The sequence below is a fragment of the Pezoporus flaviventris genome, unplaced genomic scaffold (assembly GCF_033815535.1).
Source record: "Pezoporus flaviventris isolate CSIRO_AGI_PZ_B2104156 unplaced genomic scaffold, CSIRO_AGI_Pfla_v1 ptg000002l, whole genome shotgun sequence".
NCBI lineage: Eukaryota > Metazoa > Chordata > Aves > Psittaciformes > Psittacidae > Pezoporus > Pezoporus flaviventris.
This window is the reverse complement of record NW_026892550.1, coordinates 8153409-8169608: the sequence shown is the minus strand read 5'-3', so window position 1 is coordinate 8169608 and position 16200 is coordinate 8153409. Positions and strand designations below refer to the sequence as shown.

The 16200-nt window shown below is 42.9% G+C and overlaps 1 protein-coding gene across 15 annotated transcripts in view; it reads right to left on the bottom strand.

The window, feature by feature from the left end:
• The window catches only part of ABLIM2 (actin binding LIM protein family member 2), a 134739-nt gene extending 120104 nt beyond the window's left edge, over window positions 1-14635 (bottom strand). For all 15 annotated transcript variants that reach the window (XM_061468239.1, XM_061468260.1, XM_061468280.1 and 12 more), the window contains exon 1: window positions 14508-14635. In XM_061468239.1, the coding sequence (XP_061324223.1) occupies window positions 14508-14523 (16 nt within the window). In that variant the 5' untranslated portion in view covers window positions 14524-14635. The remainder of the gene's footprint in view (window positions 1-14507) is intronic.
• Window positions 14636-16200: the final 1565 nt, after the last annotated feature.

The window sequence follows — 16200 nt, the reverse complement described above, 5'->3', positions numbered from 1 at the left end:
CACAGACCCTACTGCACAGGTATCTCATTTCCAGCCTCTACACCCTGCACAGATTGCTCACAATATAAGGAATAGGCAGTGTGATTAACACCACTAATCTGGCTGCATTTGGATTTTTGCTGACTCTCTGACATGGGAGCTCTGTAAGTCTTTATTTCAATGTAAGAAGTATTGCTAAGTCCCACATTTTCATCACAGCCTTGAAATACTTGATGGTTTAAATTAAGTACCATCACTGGGAGATAAGTGATCATGCAGCAATCTGTTATTCCTTATTTTAATTCAGTTCTAGCTGTCAGAGTTGCAGAAAGAAGTTAAAGGCTTTTAACATTCTGAAAGGTTTCCTCATCCCTTTCCTGTATGAACAATATAAAATTCAAATAGTTTAAAAGTTTAAATAAAGTTTAAATAGTTTAAAAGACGCTCCAACTTGTATCCTGGTTTATGACTATAGATGCTACTGCTTGCGATTTCTCCCTTTTCTTGTGCGTGTACATGGCCTAATTGACAGATCTCAGGGACACGCATAAGGGTTTTGCTTCTGCTTGTACGCTATCTGGTAAACTGATTCTTTCAAACAGTGGTTTTGGGTTTTCTTTAAACAACATAATATCATTTAAAGTCCTAGAGATACACCACAATACTCTGCAGTAAGAATGCAAATGACACAAGTTCTGTTGCAAAGCCACCTTCCCAGGATGCTGGGAAGAGCAGATAAAGTAAGCAGGGCAGGTCCACTCACCGATATAACCCCAATGACATGGAAAAATATTAAGGAAAAAAATAAGACTCCCACAGCAAGTGATATCCCTCTTGGAAGCACCAGAAATGGCCCCTTCATTCCACTGATTTTACCAACATTGTGGTGGAAATAAGACGGTGGTGACAATGCCTGCAGCTAAGCATCTCCTACCAAACCATGGCAGGGTCCCAAAGCATGTCACCAATGTGACTGGTATCAAGGGAACCAAAACTGGCCTCCAGACTTTCATGACTTGGAGCAAATCCTGACCTGCTGGATCCATTCATGAATCTTTCGCCATAATACTTAACTGTCCAGCCTGTAGCCAACTGACAGAGCAGATGTCACTAGAATGACTTAATGCATTAAGCTGCTATTTGTTTAATTCTGATGTAGGAAATGTGTCACACTAAATTGTTTAGTATGTTAATGTACCACTGCAGCAACCTACAGCAGTCTTCTGTAATTTTGTTCTAGACATATCTGCTTATGGATTTCATTTAAAATCAAAACTAAAACCTGTTTTCTTGCTTCCTACCTACATTTAAGTGTACTCTTAATTTCACCTTTACTTTTTTCAAACTGAATGAACAGAACTATTTTCTCAAATACTTTAATGGCCTAGCATATTCTACCTACAATTCCTTTGCATTAAAGGACATAAACAAGATGTGACCTTCCAGAATTAGTTGTTCTGTTAATAATTTGCAGCACAACAGTTCATAAATGAGGGGGCTCTGAGGGGTTCCACCTTAAAGAATAGCATAGAATCATAGAATGGTTTGGGTTGGAAAAGACGTTAAGATCATCCAGTTCCAACCCCCGTGCCATGGGCAGGGATGCCTCACACTAGACCATGTAACCCAAGGCTCTGTCCAACCTGGCCAAAACTTGACCAAAGCTATACTTGGAATTGGTCTCTGAATAATATTACCAGTAAAAATCTCTGAAATCTAAAATATTCTTATTTGAATCAAACTTTTAAATAAAAAAATCTTCACATTTTCAATTCTAATTAAGGGGCAGCTTTTAATAATTGCAGCTTGAAGTTTATTTCTTATATCAGTACATAGTTCCTTGTGCTTCAGTGGGGCTATACACAGGACAGAGTGTATCTAGTCCTGAATTTGAAAACTGTTCATCTCAAAAACATCTCAGGAATCAATTTTAGAATAACTTTTAAACCGTTACAATGAGTGCTACAAATGAGGTATTCCACGCTGTAACCATGAATAATGTCCATGTCAATCTAAAGGCACAATATAACGCCTTCTAAATTTAACTGTTTTGTGGATTTGCATCGGATGTTGCGGAACCTTATTAGCTTGACGAACTGTAAGCATGTATTAGCAAAATTAATCCTCTTGCATGTAGCTGCACTGCTTTGATAACTCAGCATCCTTAGCATTAGTACTTCTGGCTTCTTGAGACTGTCTGGGCACACATGAGACAAATTTAATGTGCCAGTGTCTTACCCTAATGATCTGCCAGGGCACATTTTGACAGGCATTCCCTATGGGGGCTGTAGGCTTCAGGGCTGGCTGCTGTTTCATCAGTGGCTTCATGTCAACAGCTCTGAAAATAAACCACTTGAATTTCTTAAAATAAACTATAATATATTAATTTTGGAGTACATAGATATTTCAAAATCTAGCTTCTGAAACACGCTTCTGTGGTTTGAAGCCCAGTTAGAGACAATTATTGCATGATATTGAGGACTTCCTGCAAAGAAATACCTTTTTGCATTTTTCTTTACACCAGGCCCGTTCAACATGATGGTGGTCAGAATTACTCCCCTCACAAACAAGACTGCAATGACTCATATGCACAGCAAGCGCAGGCGCAACCCATTGTGAGCCACCTTTGGAATAAAGGCTAAAAGTTGGAAAAAGCCTTCAAACACCACAGAAGCTGAAATGGGTTTGGTTTAGCAATGCAGTTCTTCATAACCATGCTGTGCCAGAACTGTGCTGGTCCCTCGTGGACACGGCTCTGATCATGGAGATGTTCTTTCCCCCAAGTATTAAATCATACCAATGGTTACACTCTTCCAGAATGATGAAATGATCAAAACCTGTCCCTGCGCATGGCAGGGGGTTGGAACTAGATGGTCTTCAGGGTCCCTTCCAACCCTAACATTCAATGAACCTATGAATATAGGAACTTGATACTTCTCTACAGAGAGCATCAGGGGTCAATCAGTCTCGCACACTTCAGTCAGACTTTTTCTTAAGATGCACTTGGTTGTTTCTATGTCTTTTGAACAGAAGTGCTACGTGTGGCTTGGAGTAGGTCCACTTTATCTAGGCAGATGTACCCAGTAAACAAACTTGACTCAGCACAAGGCCTCAGGACTGAAATAATCTTCACCCCAATAACTAACCTTTCAGCTCACCAGGGGATACAAAAGCTGACGTGTTATCAGTCTAATATGGAAAGGATCACGAATATTTTCCAAATTACCTATTGGGTTCAGCAACTGCGACTGATGAAAGCTGCAGAAATAGAAAAATGGGAAAGTTAACTCCTTCCCTGTTCAACTACCCAGCTGGGAAAGGGAGATGGGCAAGCAGAGAGAAGAGCAGGGGTTTTTACATCTTTCTGCACATATCTGTAACACTGGCCTTTGGGGAAACATTAACATAAGCCTGCCTCTAGAGGAAGGAGCTGCATGTGATCTCTTTGCCATGTTACGCCACCTTCAAAGAGCTTTAAACAACTGGCAAGTGACAGTGGCAGCTGCTGGCAGGGGTCTGCAGGGACAGGCGCCACTGTGGGCTGCACAGATTCCTTGGTGGGGCTGCACGCTTGCAGCTCGGCTGCCAGTACATGGAGCCTCTTCCTACCACGTAAAAATAAAACCCCAACCTTTTCCAGGGTTAGGTTCTTATGGAATTATTATTACGTGTGCGTTTCACACGTGCAGTCTTATCTGGTGGGTGACATCAGTTCCAATCCCGATTTCTTTTTGGAATGAAATCTGCTCATGGATATGATCCAGAAAGAAACAGCAAGGAGGGGGGAGTATTTAGGCTGCCTGAGGCATGGAGTTAACAGCAGGAAACTGGCTTTGTTGCAGTTGGATTTTACAAGCCCAACTCTTCCCTCCCTTCTTCACTCAACAAGCTAAGGACCAGATATTGTTTTTCAAAACTTAGTGGGAAATGGCAAACAAATTAAGCTTCAATTTTCTTTTCTTATTTTTGTAGACAAAAGAACATGGCCACTCCTGCCAATGCTAAAAATAACCAAAAATGTATTAAGCCTTATACACATGAAACCCCAGTGACCTAAAGGATACAACATTTGATTCAGGCTTTCATGTTCCAGTTTCTTTTCCCTCTTGACTAATCCTACCAAAGTCACAAATCTCTTCTGAGTTCTCCTGTGTGTACAACCACATTCCCTTCTCTTGTGGGAGCTTTGCAGTCAATTGACCAAAAATGCTGTTAAAAAGCTACATATCTTTATTCAAACATGCAGTACCAAGAGTACCATAGTGGAATTTTGCCAAAGAGAAATCCTGATATTGGAGGACATAAACGTAGAGAGTCACACATCCTACCAAAAAAGGAAGGAGTTCCTGCAGAACATGGCAGAATTTTCCTAAAGAGATGATGTTCTCTTTCAGCTTGGGACTAAAAATAGTATGGTTGTTTATACATCCAAACGGTACACAAAGCTGGAGACAGCATCTCCCCCCTAGAGTTTACAACAACGTAAATGACAGACAGATGAAATACAGGGAATACAACAGCAAGTACCCTATTCATTATATTTTTTGTATTTCAAAGAGTTTTCCAATTTTTTATTGCAACAATTTCTTTACGCTGTAAAACTTTAGAATTCCTAAAGCGTGCAACACAAACTCTAAATACTTTGACAAAAAGTCTTTAACACTGACAGAGAGATGCAATGGTCATCTCCGAAGCATCAGAAAAGATTTCTGCCTAGAGACAAAAAAGAGTGAAACATATAGGGTGCCTTGTTTACAGGTCAGTACAACAGCTCTCCTGGACGTGTAGCTCTATGTCCATCCAGAGTCCTCCCTCCCTCCTGCTCAAGTGCTATACATAGCTGTCAAGCTGAAATGCCAAAGAGCCTGTGACCAATATAGGTTCTTTGGTAACTGTTAATTCTTCTTAGTACCATAATATCAATGCAGTGGAAATTCTTTCCATATAATAATTTTTTCCACAGTACAACTACCTTAATTTGCCTAGGAAATTCACGGGGGCTGCTGGTTAAACTTCAGTCCTTTGCCTTCCTGCACGAGTCATGACCTGCCACCCAGATCCACAGTACGGAGCCACAGAGCAGGGCGAGAATAGGAAGCTTGCTCTAACACATCAAGGTTTGCTATTTACCCACTGCTAAATTCTCTGTAACCAACACTTGGATGCACAATTCCTTAAAACACATTCACCATTCACTAGTTCACTTCTGAAAAATAGGTTCAATTAGAGAAAATAGAAAACTATTTTAATTAAAGAAATATATATATATAAAAACCGGTACAGCATTTTCTAAGCAGCAGAGTGATTACTACAGAAATGGACTATGAGAAGTGATAGGTTCATTATAGAATCATAGAATGGTCTGGGTTAGAAAGGACCTTAGGATCACCTAGTTGCAACCCCCTGCCAAGGGCAGGGACACCTTCCACTGGACCATGTTGCTCAAGGTCCTGTCCAACCTGGCCTTGAACTGCCAGGGTTGGGGCATCCACAACTTCCTTGAGCAACCTGTTCTCAGTGCCTCACCACCCTCACAGTAACAAATTATCTTTAATTGTCTTGAGGGAAGACAGCCCTGGTTTTGCAAACAACTCAGTATTGAGTTGAAAACAACCAGTTATACAGGGAAGTGGTAGACGATTAAGTTGAGCAACTGAATTTGACTCATAACCTAGATAATGTCATAAAAATAGTTTAGACAAATAATTAGAATTAAAGATGAATTTCAGAACTGAAACTAGTGAGCTTTTTGATGCCCACAGTGCAGTTTATAGAAAAAGTTTCCATCACTCTATTAAATACATAACTGACCTTAGGAAACACATGTATGAGATCACCGTTACCAAGGGTGAAGCTGAGACTACCTCCAATATATAGCATTCTTGTATATTTCCAAAATATTCATTACCTTCATATTGAGAAAGGCTCTCAGAAGCTGCCTTTTTCTATTTCATAACAGGACAGGTAAATCAAGAAAGTATCCAACCAACATTATGGCAGTTCCTGACAGCTCTAGCTTAGCAGCCAGGCTGCTTCTGCCAACTTAAATTCACAGCTTATGCTGTTTGCTGCTTTCTAAAATGGGCACAACTATGGCACGCTTCTAGATCTATGTAGATCTTATGTGCTTCAGAGTCAAGATGCAGAAAGCCCAGCCGAGCATTGCTTCAGAGCGGGCAGCATCACCCTAATGTCAGCCTCACTTTCTTTATAGGACACTGGCCATATTATTCCCACAGAAAATCAACCCTGACCTTGTAAAAAAGCTCAGACATATCATAACCTAAAATTAGAGAGCTATGAAAAGAAATGTGAAACGGGTGCCTATCACTTCAGCAGGTTTCCTGAAAATGCAGCAGATTATTTAACCCAAAGTTTAGAAAAACAGGAATTAAGGGTTCTTAGTGCAACCTAGGTTTTATTGTTAGGTCAAATCCAATTAATAATACAGACACAATCAAATCTGTAGCAGCCTAACTGGGAAGCTCTATTAAGATATTAAGCTCTATTAAGATACAAGTAGAAGTTTATTGTAAAGCTGGCTTTCTGCAGACAATGACATTCAGGCCACACAACCAAAAATGAGCTAAAATTCAGCATTTGAGATGATGCATCTCTTAGTACCACCTGGGAAAACATTCAAGACCAAGACAGTCACAATTAGACACTGTTACCATTAGTTTCCAGGTCAGGACAATGGGCACAGCTGGACACAGGCTACTGAGCCACACAGACCTTTATTCTGAGATGGTATAGACAGTATTATGATCTGAAATAATGACAATTTATCTATCATACAGCAAACTGAAACACAAAGAAGAGAAGCCTTAAAGAAGATGCTAGAAAACCTTTGGTGTTCTCATAGCCAACAAGACATTAAGACAGCCTCTGAGATGCGTGTTATCTTAGATGGGTACCATGTAAAGCTATGGCTAGAATAAAGATGTTCAAATGTTAACATCCAATTCTGTACTAAGGACATAAATAAATGTCCTGGTTTCAGAGTGACAAAACACTCCCCAGTTCACAGTGATTTCACCCGTGGGTGATGGATGCTTAACACTTCTCAATGTGAATGGAGAAGCCAGATGTTCACACCAAACTCTGAGTCAAGGTGGGGCTCTGCAGCTGCATATTCATAACTCACAGAACTCTGTATCTTTAGGCAACTGTTCAGCAGATCTGCGGCACATAAATCCTGTTTATCCACAGAGCTTGATGCAGGAGAGCTTACAAATGTTCATACATGAAGCTGACACTAGTTTTTCCTGGTTTTGAGCTATCCAAACAAGGCCAGGAAGAATGGTTGGTGAATGGCCTCATAAACCAACCAAGATTAACCGCAGCTCAACAGAAGCTCTGCAGTCATGCTTAAGGACGGCTTTGGATACCTACAGAAAAGTCTGGACCAGAAGCCCAGAGGACCAACTCATGGCAGGTGGCTGAAGACCACAACAACTTTCCTTGGCCTTATATTCTCCAGATGGAACAAAAGCAGACCTCTCTTTACACAACACACTCAAGTGATGCACACAGCAGCTCCTCTCACCATGCTCGTTGCATGAACCCTGGCAGGATTTGGGGCTGGACTCTGTTGACAAAGTGGGTGGAAAGGCTGTACTCAAATGTACACTATTAGTCATGAAGACATTCAAGACAGCACACAAACCAACACTGCTCTGTCATCACCAATATTTACCTTCCACCTGCGCTCAGGCACACTTCTGTCGCTGCTCCAAAGCAAGGTTTTATTTAGCCTGAGCAGGGCAGGAGATGCTGAGCACACCGAGGCTTAGACCATGAGCAGTAACCCTACGATTGGCAGTCTCTGAGCCTGACTTACAGCCAGGTTAACAGACAGCAGAACAGAGAGCATATGTGCGAGTCACAGGGGTGAGGTGTTGGAGTCACTGCCAGACACTCACTACAACTCGCAGTACATACGCAGCCCCAGCTGTTCCTGACTGCCTTGTTTCCCAGTCACGGGATTTGGCTGCAAACCTTTTTCCATTCCTGTCTTCCGATCATCAAAGGTAACAGTGGCAACACAGCCCACTTACATGGTTCCCTCTGGTCTCAGTGCCCTACACAATGCAACCTTAAAGATGAGGTCTTCTGTATCTGTGTTGCATCTAAAATTGTAACCAAGTGGTTGCTTTAATGCTGCTGGTATTGCAAAGCCAAAAGAAACACCACTGCAAACCCACCAAGACTCCATAAAGCCAAACTTGTCAGCTGAACTCTACCAAAAATCCTCAGCAGTCTGTTACAACATAAAGAAGAGAAATTCCTGTTTGACTTGAAGGTCCCAGCTAAGTTGCAGTACTGAGAACATAAGGAAGAAAAGAAAGGTAAAGGATTTGTAAACAGAGACAAGTAAATGAAAGTAACCAAGATTAAAATAAAAAGGAAACTGTAAAGAATACTTCTCATGAATTCTACAGCATTGGCATAATTTTAAACTGCAATACTTGCAGCAATCTGTGATGTATAAATGTACATCAATAAACTATCTTGACAGAGGTAAAAATAAGTCAAGACAAAAAAAAACAAAATGGTTTGTGACCTCTCCAAGTTAATCACTGCATATAAGCTGCCTATTCATTTAGTCCTACTTAGCGTTCCTCAGCAGAGAAGATCCCAGTATCTATTCAGACATCAACTAGTAAACCACCTTATGTATTAATTCCCTGCTATACATGAAACCTCAAGTCCCCTGCGAGGAGAAGGATGTATATGACCTATTTTCTAAAGTGACAAAAGCTCTTGCATGACACTTTTGAGCAGAACAGGTTCTGTGGCTTCTTCTTCATATGATATGGATCAAACTAACTCCTACTTCACCAAGGATTTCACAATACAAACAATGTCACAGGGATTCAATTTCACTTTGTCATCTTCTGAAACAGACTTAAACAGGGGAAGTTCAGGTTAGATATTAGGAAGAAGCTCTTTACAGTGAGGGTGATGAGACACTGGAACGGGTTGCCCAAAGAAATGGTAAATGCTCCATCCCTGGCAGTGTTCAAGGTCAGGTTGGGCAGGGCCTTGGGTGACATGGTCTGGTGTGAGGTGTCCCTGCCCACGGCACGGAGTTGGAACTACATGACCTTAGGGTCCTTTCCAACCTGAACCATTCTATGATTCTATGAACACAACAACTGCACGCTTAGTGCTCCACGTTTATACTATATCCAATTATTTCCCTCAATAAACCAGTACTAGAGAGTGTCCCATGAAATGACAGAAGAGCGACTTGAAATCTTCCAAGCAACTGGCCACTGCATTTGAGAGTAGGTACTATACACTAACAACTGACATATGACACTAGCAAAAAAAAAAAAAAAAAAAAAATCATCTGTGTTACAAGAACATTAAAGTCTCTTCAAATATCAGAAGTGATTTCTTACAATTAAAGACTGTATTTTTCATGGCCAACTGCATTTAGACTTTGTTTTCCTTCAACTACAGGTCAAGCAACTTGTCCTATAGGAGAATCTCCAAAATAGAGTTATTGATCAATTTGACTAATGCCAGAAGAATAATTACTTGCTTTTACAGAGAAAGGGAGAAAAAATGGCTCCTAAAGCAAACAGAAATATTCACTGAATGGAGTTTATATTCCTCTCACATGCCTTTTCCGAAATGGAAAAATAAATATTTGTGCTTCATGCAAAACAATGCTCCATCTAGATTTCAGAGCATGAATATCAACTAATAAGCTGTGAAAAAAAAAATCCCAACATTTCAGACGATAGCAGTTAAGGACCTTGACACATTGCTAATGGATCTCGACACAGGGAATAATCTAAATTCAGAAATATTTTCCTTAAGGTTATATTTAAGGATGCAGACAGCGAGCCAGCAAATTGTTCAGTAATCTCAAGGGCCCATCCACTGCCCTGCACCTGACACCAGGTTTGTGTAGAGACACAGCTCTGCTGGCTCTCTCATCCAGGCATTTCCCCAGCTCTGCTTTGAAAAGCCCCAAGCACAGCCCATTTCCACACAAATATGTTTAATTCATTATTGTGACTGCTGTATGCTTGGTTTGAGAGCCCAAGGTCCAAAGGTGAGTTAATAGCACCAGCAATCCACTAGCAGGACTGGAAAATGCAGTGGTGAGCTTAAAAGTTAACAACAGCCAAGAGAGATGCGATTGCATTGCTGTGAGATGTGTAGTGTGGAGTGGGGATGATTCATCAAAGTAGGCAAAACTAAAATCAGGGTTTCCTCACTTCTCCTTGAACATTGGCCAGCCCATAGCATAGAAGGCAGCAAGACAGGGAAAAGTTAGCCTTAGTAGCCATGCTTTAAATAATACTTCAAACCTTTGTTTATTTCTTTAACCCTCTATGTTTTTATGACAAAGTTGGTTATTAGGCATTAAGTACATAACATCCTGAGAAGGAAAAATGAAAGTACACTGACCTGAACATTGTACTGCGATAGCAGTCAGATGCGTAAAGACATCAGCCACAGAGGCGCTTGCTACTGTACAGATGCTGCACTGCAAACAGGCAAGCTGGCAAGAAACAGACCTCGCTCAGAAAGCCAAATATCTGTTTAAAGCAGAACCAGCAGGATTTGCTGCAGTGCTGGGGCAGCACATGAAGGCCTGTGGCAGCCAGGATGTCCTGCAGTCCAGAGTTACCAGCTGATGTACCATCACCTATTTCTTCTGACCTATTTCATCCTCTCGTAACTGTGCTATACATTCTTACAATCCAAGAACATGACACCATATAACAGATGTCATACACTGAGTTATATTTTTCTAAAGAGCTGTAAAGAAGAATCTTCAATCAAAACCTCTTAAATAATCCTAAAATATGGCTTCCTGTTTTTTTACAATCTAAGAAACCATACACAGTCTATGCAATTCAACTTCAGAGGAAGAAAATACCATCAGGAAATGTGTGGCATTACTCCTTTTGTTCAGGGAAACATGGCTAAGAAGGCAAGGAAATAAAGTAGTTTTACTTCTGCTTAATTACAAAACCTGGAGGACTGCACATGCTCATTAGTTGGAGAACTCCAAAGCAAGTCGAGACCTTGCTGCTCCTATCTAGTAATTCAATGCTCTCTTCTCCTAGTGTCCAAAATGAAAGGCTGAAAGTAAAACACTGTATCTAACTGAATATATACTGCAGTCTGAAACAGTCATATTATTGTCTCCAGAGATGATTCCTATCAGCAAAATTGTATGTGAACACTGAAAAGGAATTAAGTAGCTTCTAAGCAGAACAGGACTCTGTGCGACCAACCAGCATAACCTCTTTTGTAACCAGAATCACTGTTTTCCTGCTCCATTTGTGTTGTGACACTCCATTAGCTGTTCTCTGATCCATGCCATCAAATTCTCCCTTTAATAGTGTAAGGACTAAATAGCCATGTGAATTTGTGTCATGACATTTAATTTAACCTAATACAAGATAATTCACCTACAATGTAATTAGCATCATCTTACCCTATTTCTGGGAATTGACGGGAACCTTGTTTTATCAATCTCAAATTTTAAACCTCCTCTATTGTTCCTGCTATGACTTCAAGATGACAAAGAACTGAAATATTGGACTGATAATGATATTATAAACATACAAAAGTACATTTAGAATCCTAAAAGCACAGCCATGCCATGCAAATTTCCAAAGCATAAAAAGCATTGAACGGGGTCTTTCTTAGGAACAGTTTCAGCCAAAATCAATGGTAAGTATATGGAAGGCAGCTGAGGAAAATCACACTCAGAATTACAACCCAGAATAACAGAATGGTTTGAGTTGGAAAGGACCTTAAAGCTCATCCAGTTCCACTCCCTGGCCATGGACAGTGACATCTCCCACTAAACCAGGCTGCTCAAAGCCCCATCCAACCTGGCTTTGAACACTGTCAGGGATGGAGCTTTCACAACTTCTTTGAGCATCTTGTTCCAGCACCTCATCATGGCCACAGTAAAGATTTTCTTCCTTATATCCAACCTAAAATCTCCCCTGTTTCAGTTTGAACCTCTTGCCCTATCACTACAGTAGTAACTCATTTGCACTGTTTTACTATGCCACATGATCATATGCTTTCTACATTTAAAATTATAGCATGGGTCTGCAACTCACTAATGTGGAATAATGGTTCAAAGTATGTATGTACTATTGAGCCACTTGAAATTATATTACCTGTATTCATAAATGACAAAGAAATCATGATTACCAAATCTAAGCATTTCTGTATCTAATTCTAAATCTTACAGTTAAAACAGCAAGGCAGCGTCACCGGGTATCCTGAAACCCTCTTGACACAGATAGCTAATGATATGTTGCATCAGCAGAAGAGGGGACATAGCCTGAGCAAAGGTTTCTGGTGCAACAAGCACAGACCCACAACAGCTTACTCCATCTCAAGATTAACAGGAAGAGCGGGTATTTCTCCTGGGTTACCAAACAGTGCAGCAATCACTTGAACCTTGTGTGGGGCTGATTGTGTGACCACGCTGCACCCTTATTTTCTTTGCAGGACCAGAAACATCTTTCTGTAAGCACCAAACTTTTGAATCATAGCCTTTCCATAGTAATTTTGGTATAAACCTTTTGGAAACAGTGATTTTAGTCAAATTGTGGCATTAAATTTGCTATACAATACTTGTCCCACTGGTGTTAATGGAAAATTTCCATTGATTTTGCAGAATAGATGTGGGCTTCTCATGTTCGATTTACCATTAAAACTGATTGTAAATAATTTTACATGTCCAAATGGACATACCAAAAAAAAAAAAAAAAAAAAAATCACAATTTGGGAACATCAGCGCTAAACCTATACTTAAATCCAATACTCCCCAGAGTGCCGGTTATTCTTTCAGATGAGAGCGCAGAACTCTCAGGGTTTTTTTCCACTCTCTTTTTTCCCAGGATGTTATTTTTGTATCTTGGCACTGTTCATTTTTGCTATTTCATTTACACCATGTTTGGTGCAATTACAGCAATAGAATTGTGTCAAGTCTCCTCTGCACTAGACTGTTATGCACTAAGTCTACTACTGGGTTTATAACTTTACTATTTGATTGGCTTTTTAAATAATATAGAAATACAACTTTGGACTTTAATATTTCCTCTTCCAGCCTCAGTTCTACCACTACAGAATTCAAATGTTTCACAGTATTTCATATTCTTCAGTTCCAAATTACAGATGGATAACTGAGGATGGGATTCTGTGCTGGAATTTAATCATCTCCATTGCAGATGTATGTCACCATCTGCGTTAACCATCTCTGTTTTCTTAAAAGACAGAGAACAGACCCAGGATTCGCAGCACACAATTCAATACACCCTGAAATGCACACTTACTCTGCTCTCGCCTGCACCTATGGGCACCTGCCTTGGCCTGGACACTTCCCCAGAGAGGGCACTTCATCTACAGACCCTGTGGGAATGTGGATGATCGGCACAGACAGAGCCATCCACACCTTCAGCAGACCTAAGAAATGCCAAATTAGGCTCTTAGCTGAGGTCTCTGGCAGGTGCCTGACCCCAGGTCTCACACTGCTCTAACAGGGAGCTTGTTTTCCTCGCTGTTTGTGCTAAGCTCCCATTTGGCTCGCTGTGAGTTTGTGATATGATTAAGCATGTTGACATACAGAACCACCACGTAATTGTAGATATTCAATGTGTCCCTGTTGTTGTGGCAGAGGGTATATTTAGCAGCTACAGTTACCCTCAGAAACGAAATACACAATCAGCTCCCAAAACCTCCCCCTTTCCCTTAAACACAACCCTGTATTTGCCTTAAGGACTGTAATATTTTGCCATCAGCTGTGCTCTGAAGTAACCACCTCCCGCTGCCTCACCACGCAGATGAACGTTGAATTGCCGGAAAACACATTTCCAAGTCAGTTCTCAAATTCTGCTTGTATCACAGGGTAAATTACTCCTGTATCACCCTGGGCAACTGGAGCCCTCCGGGTGTCAAATCCCGCCTAGGGCTCCGCGAAACCTCCGCGATTTTCACCTTCTCCAGCACCAGCAGCAGAGCCCGAGCTTTTAACCCAGATACCCCCATCTGAAGAGCCCCGTAGCTCCCACCCCTGGGGTGCCGAGCAGCGAGCGAGCAGCACCCTTCCAGCCAACCTCACCGCGGGGCCGGGGCGAGACAGACACCCCCGAGCCCTGCTGCGGGGTGCCGCCGAGGCGGGGGGGAGGCCAGACACGGGTCCCCATGGCTGCGGCCGGCCAAGCCTGTCCCGAGGAGTCCCCGCCGGGGTGTGGAAGACGCTGGGGGCCGGGGCGGCGGAGCCGGAGCCCCCCGCACAGGGTCCCGGCAGCCGCAGCAACTGCCGCCCTGCAGCGCCCGCGGCTGCGGCAGCTTCCCCCGGGCTACGCGCACATACACTCGCGTATTTAATACGGGTTTAGGTTAGCAGCGTCCAGCCGGCTCCCCCGCCCGCACCGCACAGCGGCGCGACGGACCCCCGCGGGGCAGGGACACCGTCCCCTCCCAAAGCACAAAGGGGACCCCAGGGGCTGCCCCCCGCAGCCCCTTACCTGTGCCGGTGCTCATGGCGCGCAGTAGGCGCCGCGCCCGCTGCTGCTCCCGCTGCTGCCGCCGCCCGTCACCGCGCCCCCGCGGGCGGCACCATCCCCGCCCGCCGCCACCGCCGCGCAGCCCTCAGCGGGCAGCGCCGCCGCGCTCCGCCCCTGACGGCAGGTGCCGCGGAACGGCGCGGAGCGGCGCGGCGGGCACCTTGGGAAGTGTAGGCAGCCCCGCGCCCTGCTGCGGCCGTTGCGGGGTTCGGCCCTGCCGCTTCTGCGGGCAAAGCTGCTGCAGCCCCCCCTTCTCCAGTCCCCGACAGCAGCAACGTCCTCGCCGCCTCAAGAGCCGCAGTCTGAGCTCACCTTGTTCTCCATCCATCTCCTTGCTCCGGGCTGAGGTCTTCCTCTGCTTTTCCATGCCCGACCTTGCGTTCGGTTCGCATGATGCTCGAGCAAGAGAAATTGGTGCACAGGTGCTTTAGCATGTGCCCAGGAGGGCCAGAGCGTGATGGTGAGGATGTTTGCATCATTCCTCGGCTCATCTTTTGCTCTGGGCAGCGATGCACCTCACGGAGGGTGTCTGGCAGCAAGTCTAGTTGTTCAGGGGAGAAGGTAGTCCTCGCTGGAGCAGGTGAACACTCACTGATCCTTCATATTTGAAAGTACAAGGATGCACAGTGTTTTATTAAAGCCAGCTTGTTCAGTATTTCATCAGTCTGAAAATCTGTTGTAGTTCTGGGGGAAATAATGTTTCAAAAATACCTAAACATCTGTTCTAACCCAGAAGGAGCTAGTCACAGTCAGGTAAACGTATTGCACAGCTCTGCTGATGCTGACTTCAGATGGGGTTTAGGGCAACTTGGAGTTACTGTAACAGCATGAAGAAATAGGGTATGAAGACTTGCTGTGCATGTATATTGGTGTGCTTATTGTGCTCTTTTCCAGCAGCAGGTATCTAAAAGTTAAAATTTAAGTAATAGTTGTAATCATAAAAACCTGCTGACCTTTCCTATTCAGCACCAGTCACTGAAGTGAGATAAGCCCTGTAGCAGTGTTTACACGTCCTGATTTGATAGGGAATTGTGGTCCTTTGTCAGTGTAAACTGAGAACGCCTGGAGATAATTGTTGCCATTGGCAAGTATGTGGACCCGCACTCAGAGCAGCTGTATGGAATCAGACAGTCCAGCCCAGTTCCCCAGTCCTGGCAGTTACCAGCTGAGGGGACTCCCTGCGCCAGATGCGTGTTCTTTGTATTGAAGAACCTTCCATGGATTTTCTTCCATTGTCTTGTCCCATTATTGTTTGAGCCCAGGAACATTTCAAGCAACTACAACATCCTGTGAGAGGGATTTCACAGCTGAACTGTGTGTGGTGTGAAGAGCTATCGGCTTTTGCTTCCATCCTCCTATTTACTATCTTTATTTGATGCCTGCTCCTTCTTGTCATAGAAGAAATAGCAAACATCAAATAATTTGATTCCCTATTCACTTTCTCTGTGTCACTCATGCATTTATACTGCTCTATCAGATTCCACCCTTCCTTCACTCCTACTCTAATTAGTCATTGCTTAAAACTGGTGACTTGTAAGTTCAGTGCCACACTGCTATCTGTCTCTTTCTGTACTTTGTTTTGGAGTTGCATCATTGATTCTTTAGCATCATGTTTGCTAAGCATTTTTATCACCTGTTTTCCATCCTGCAGTCT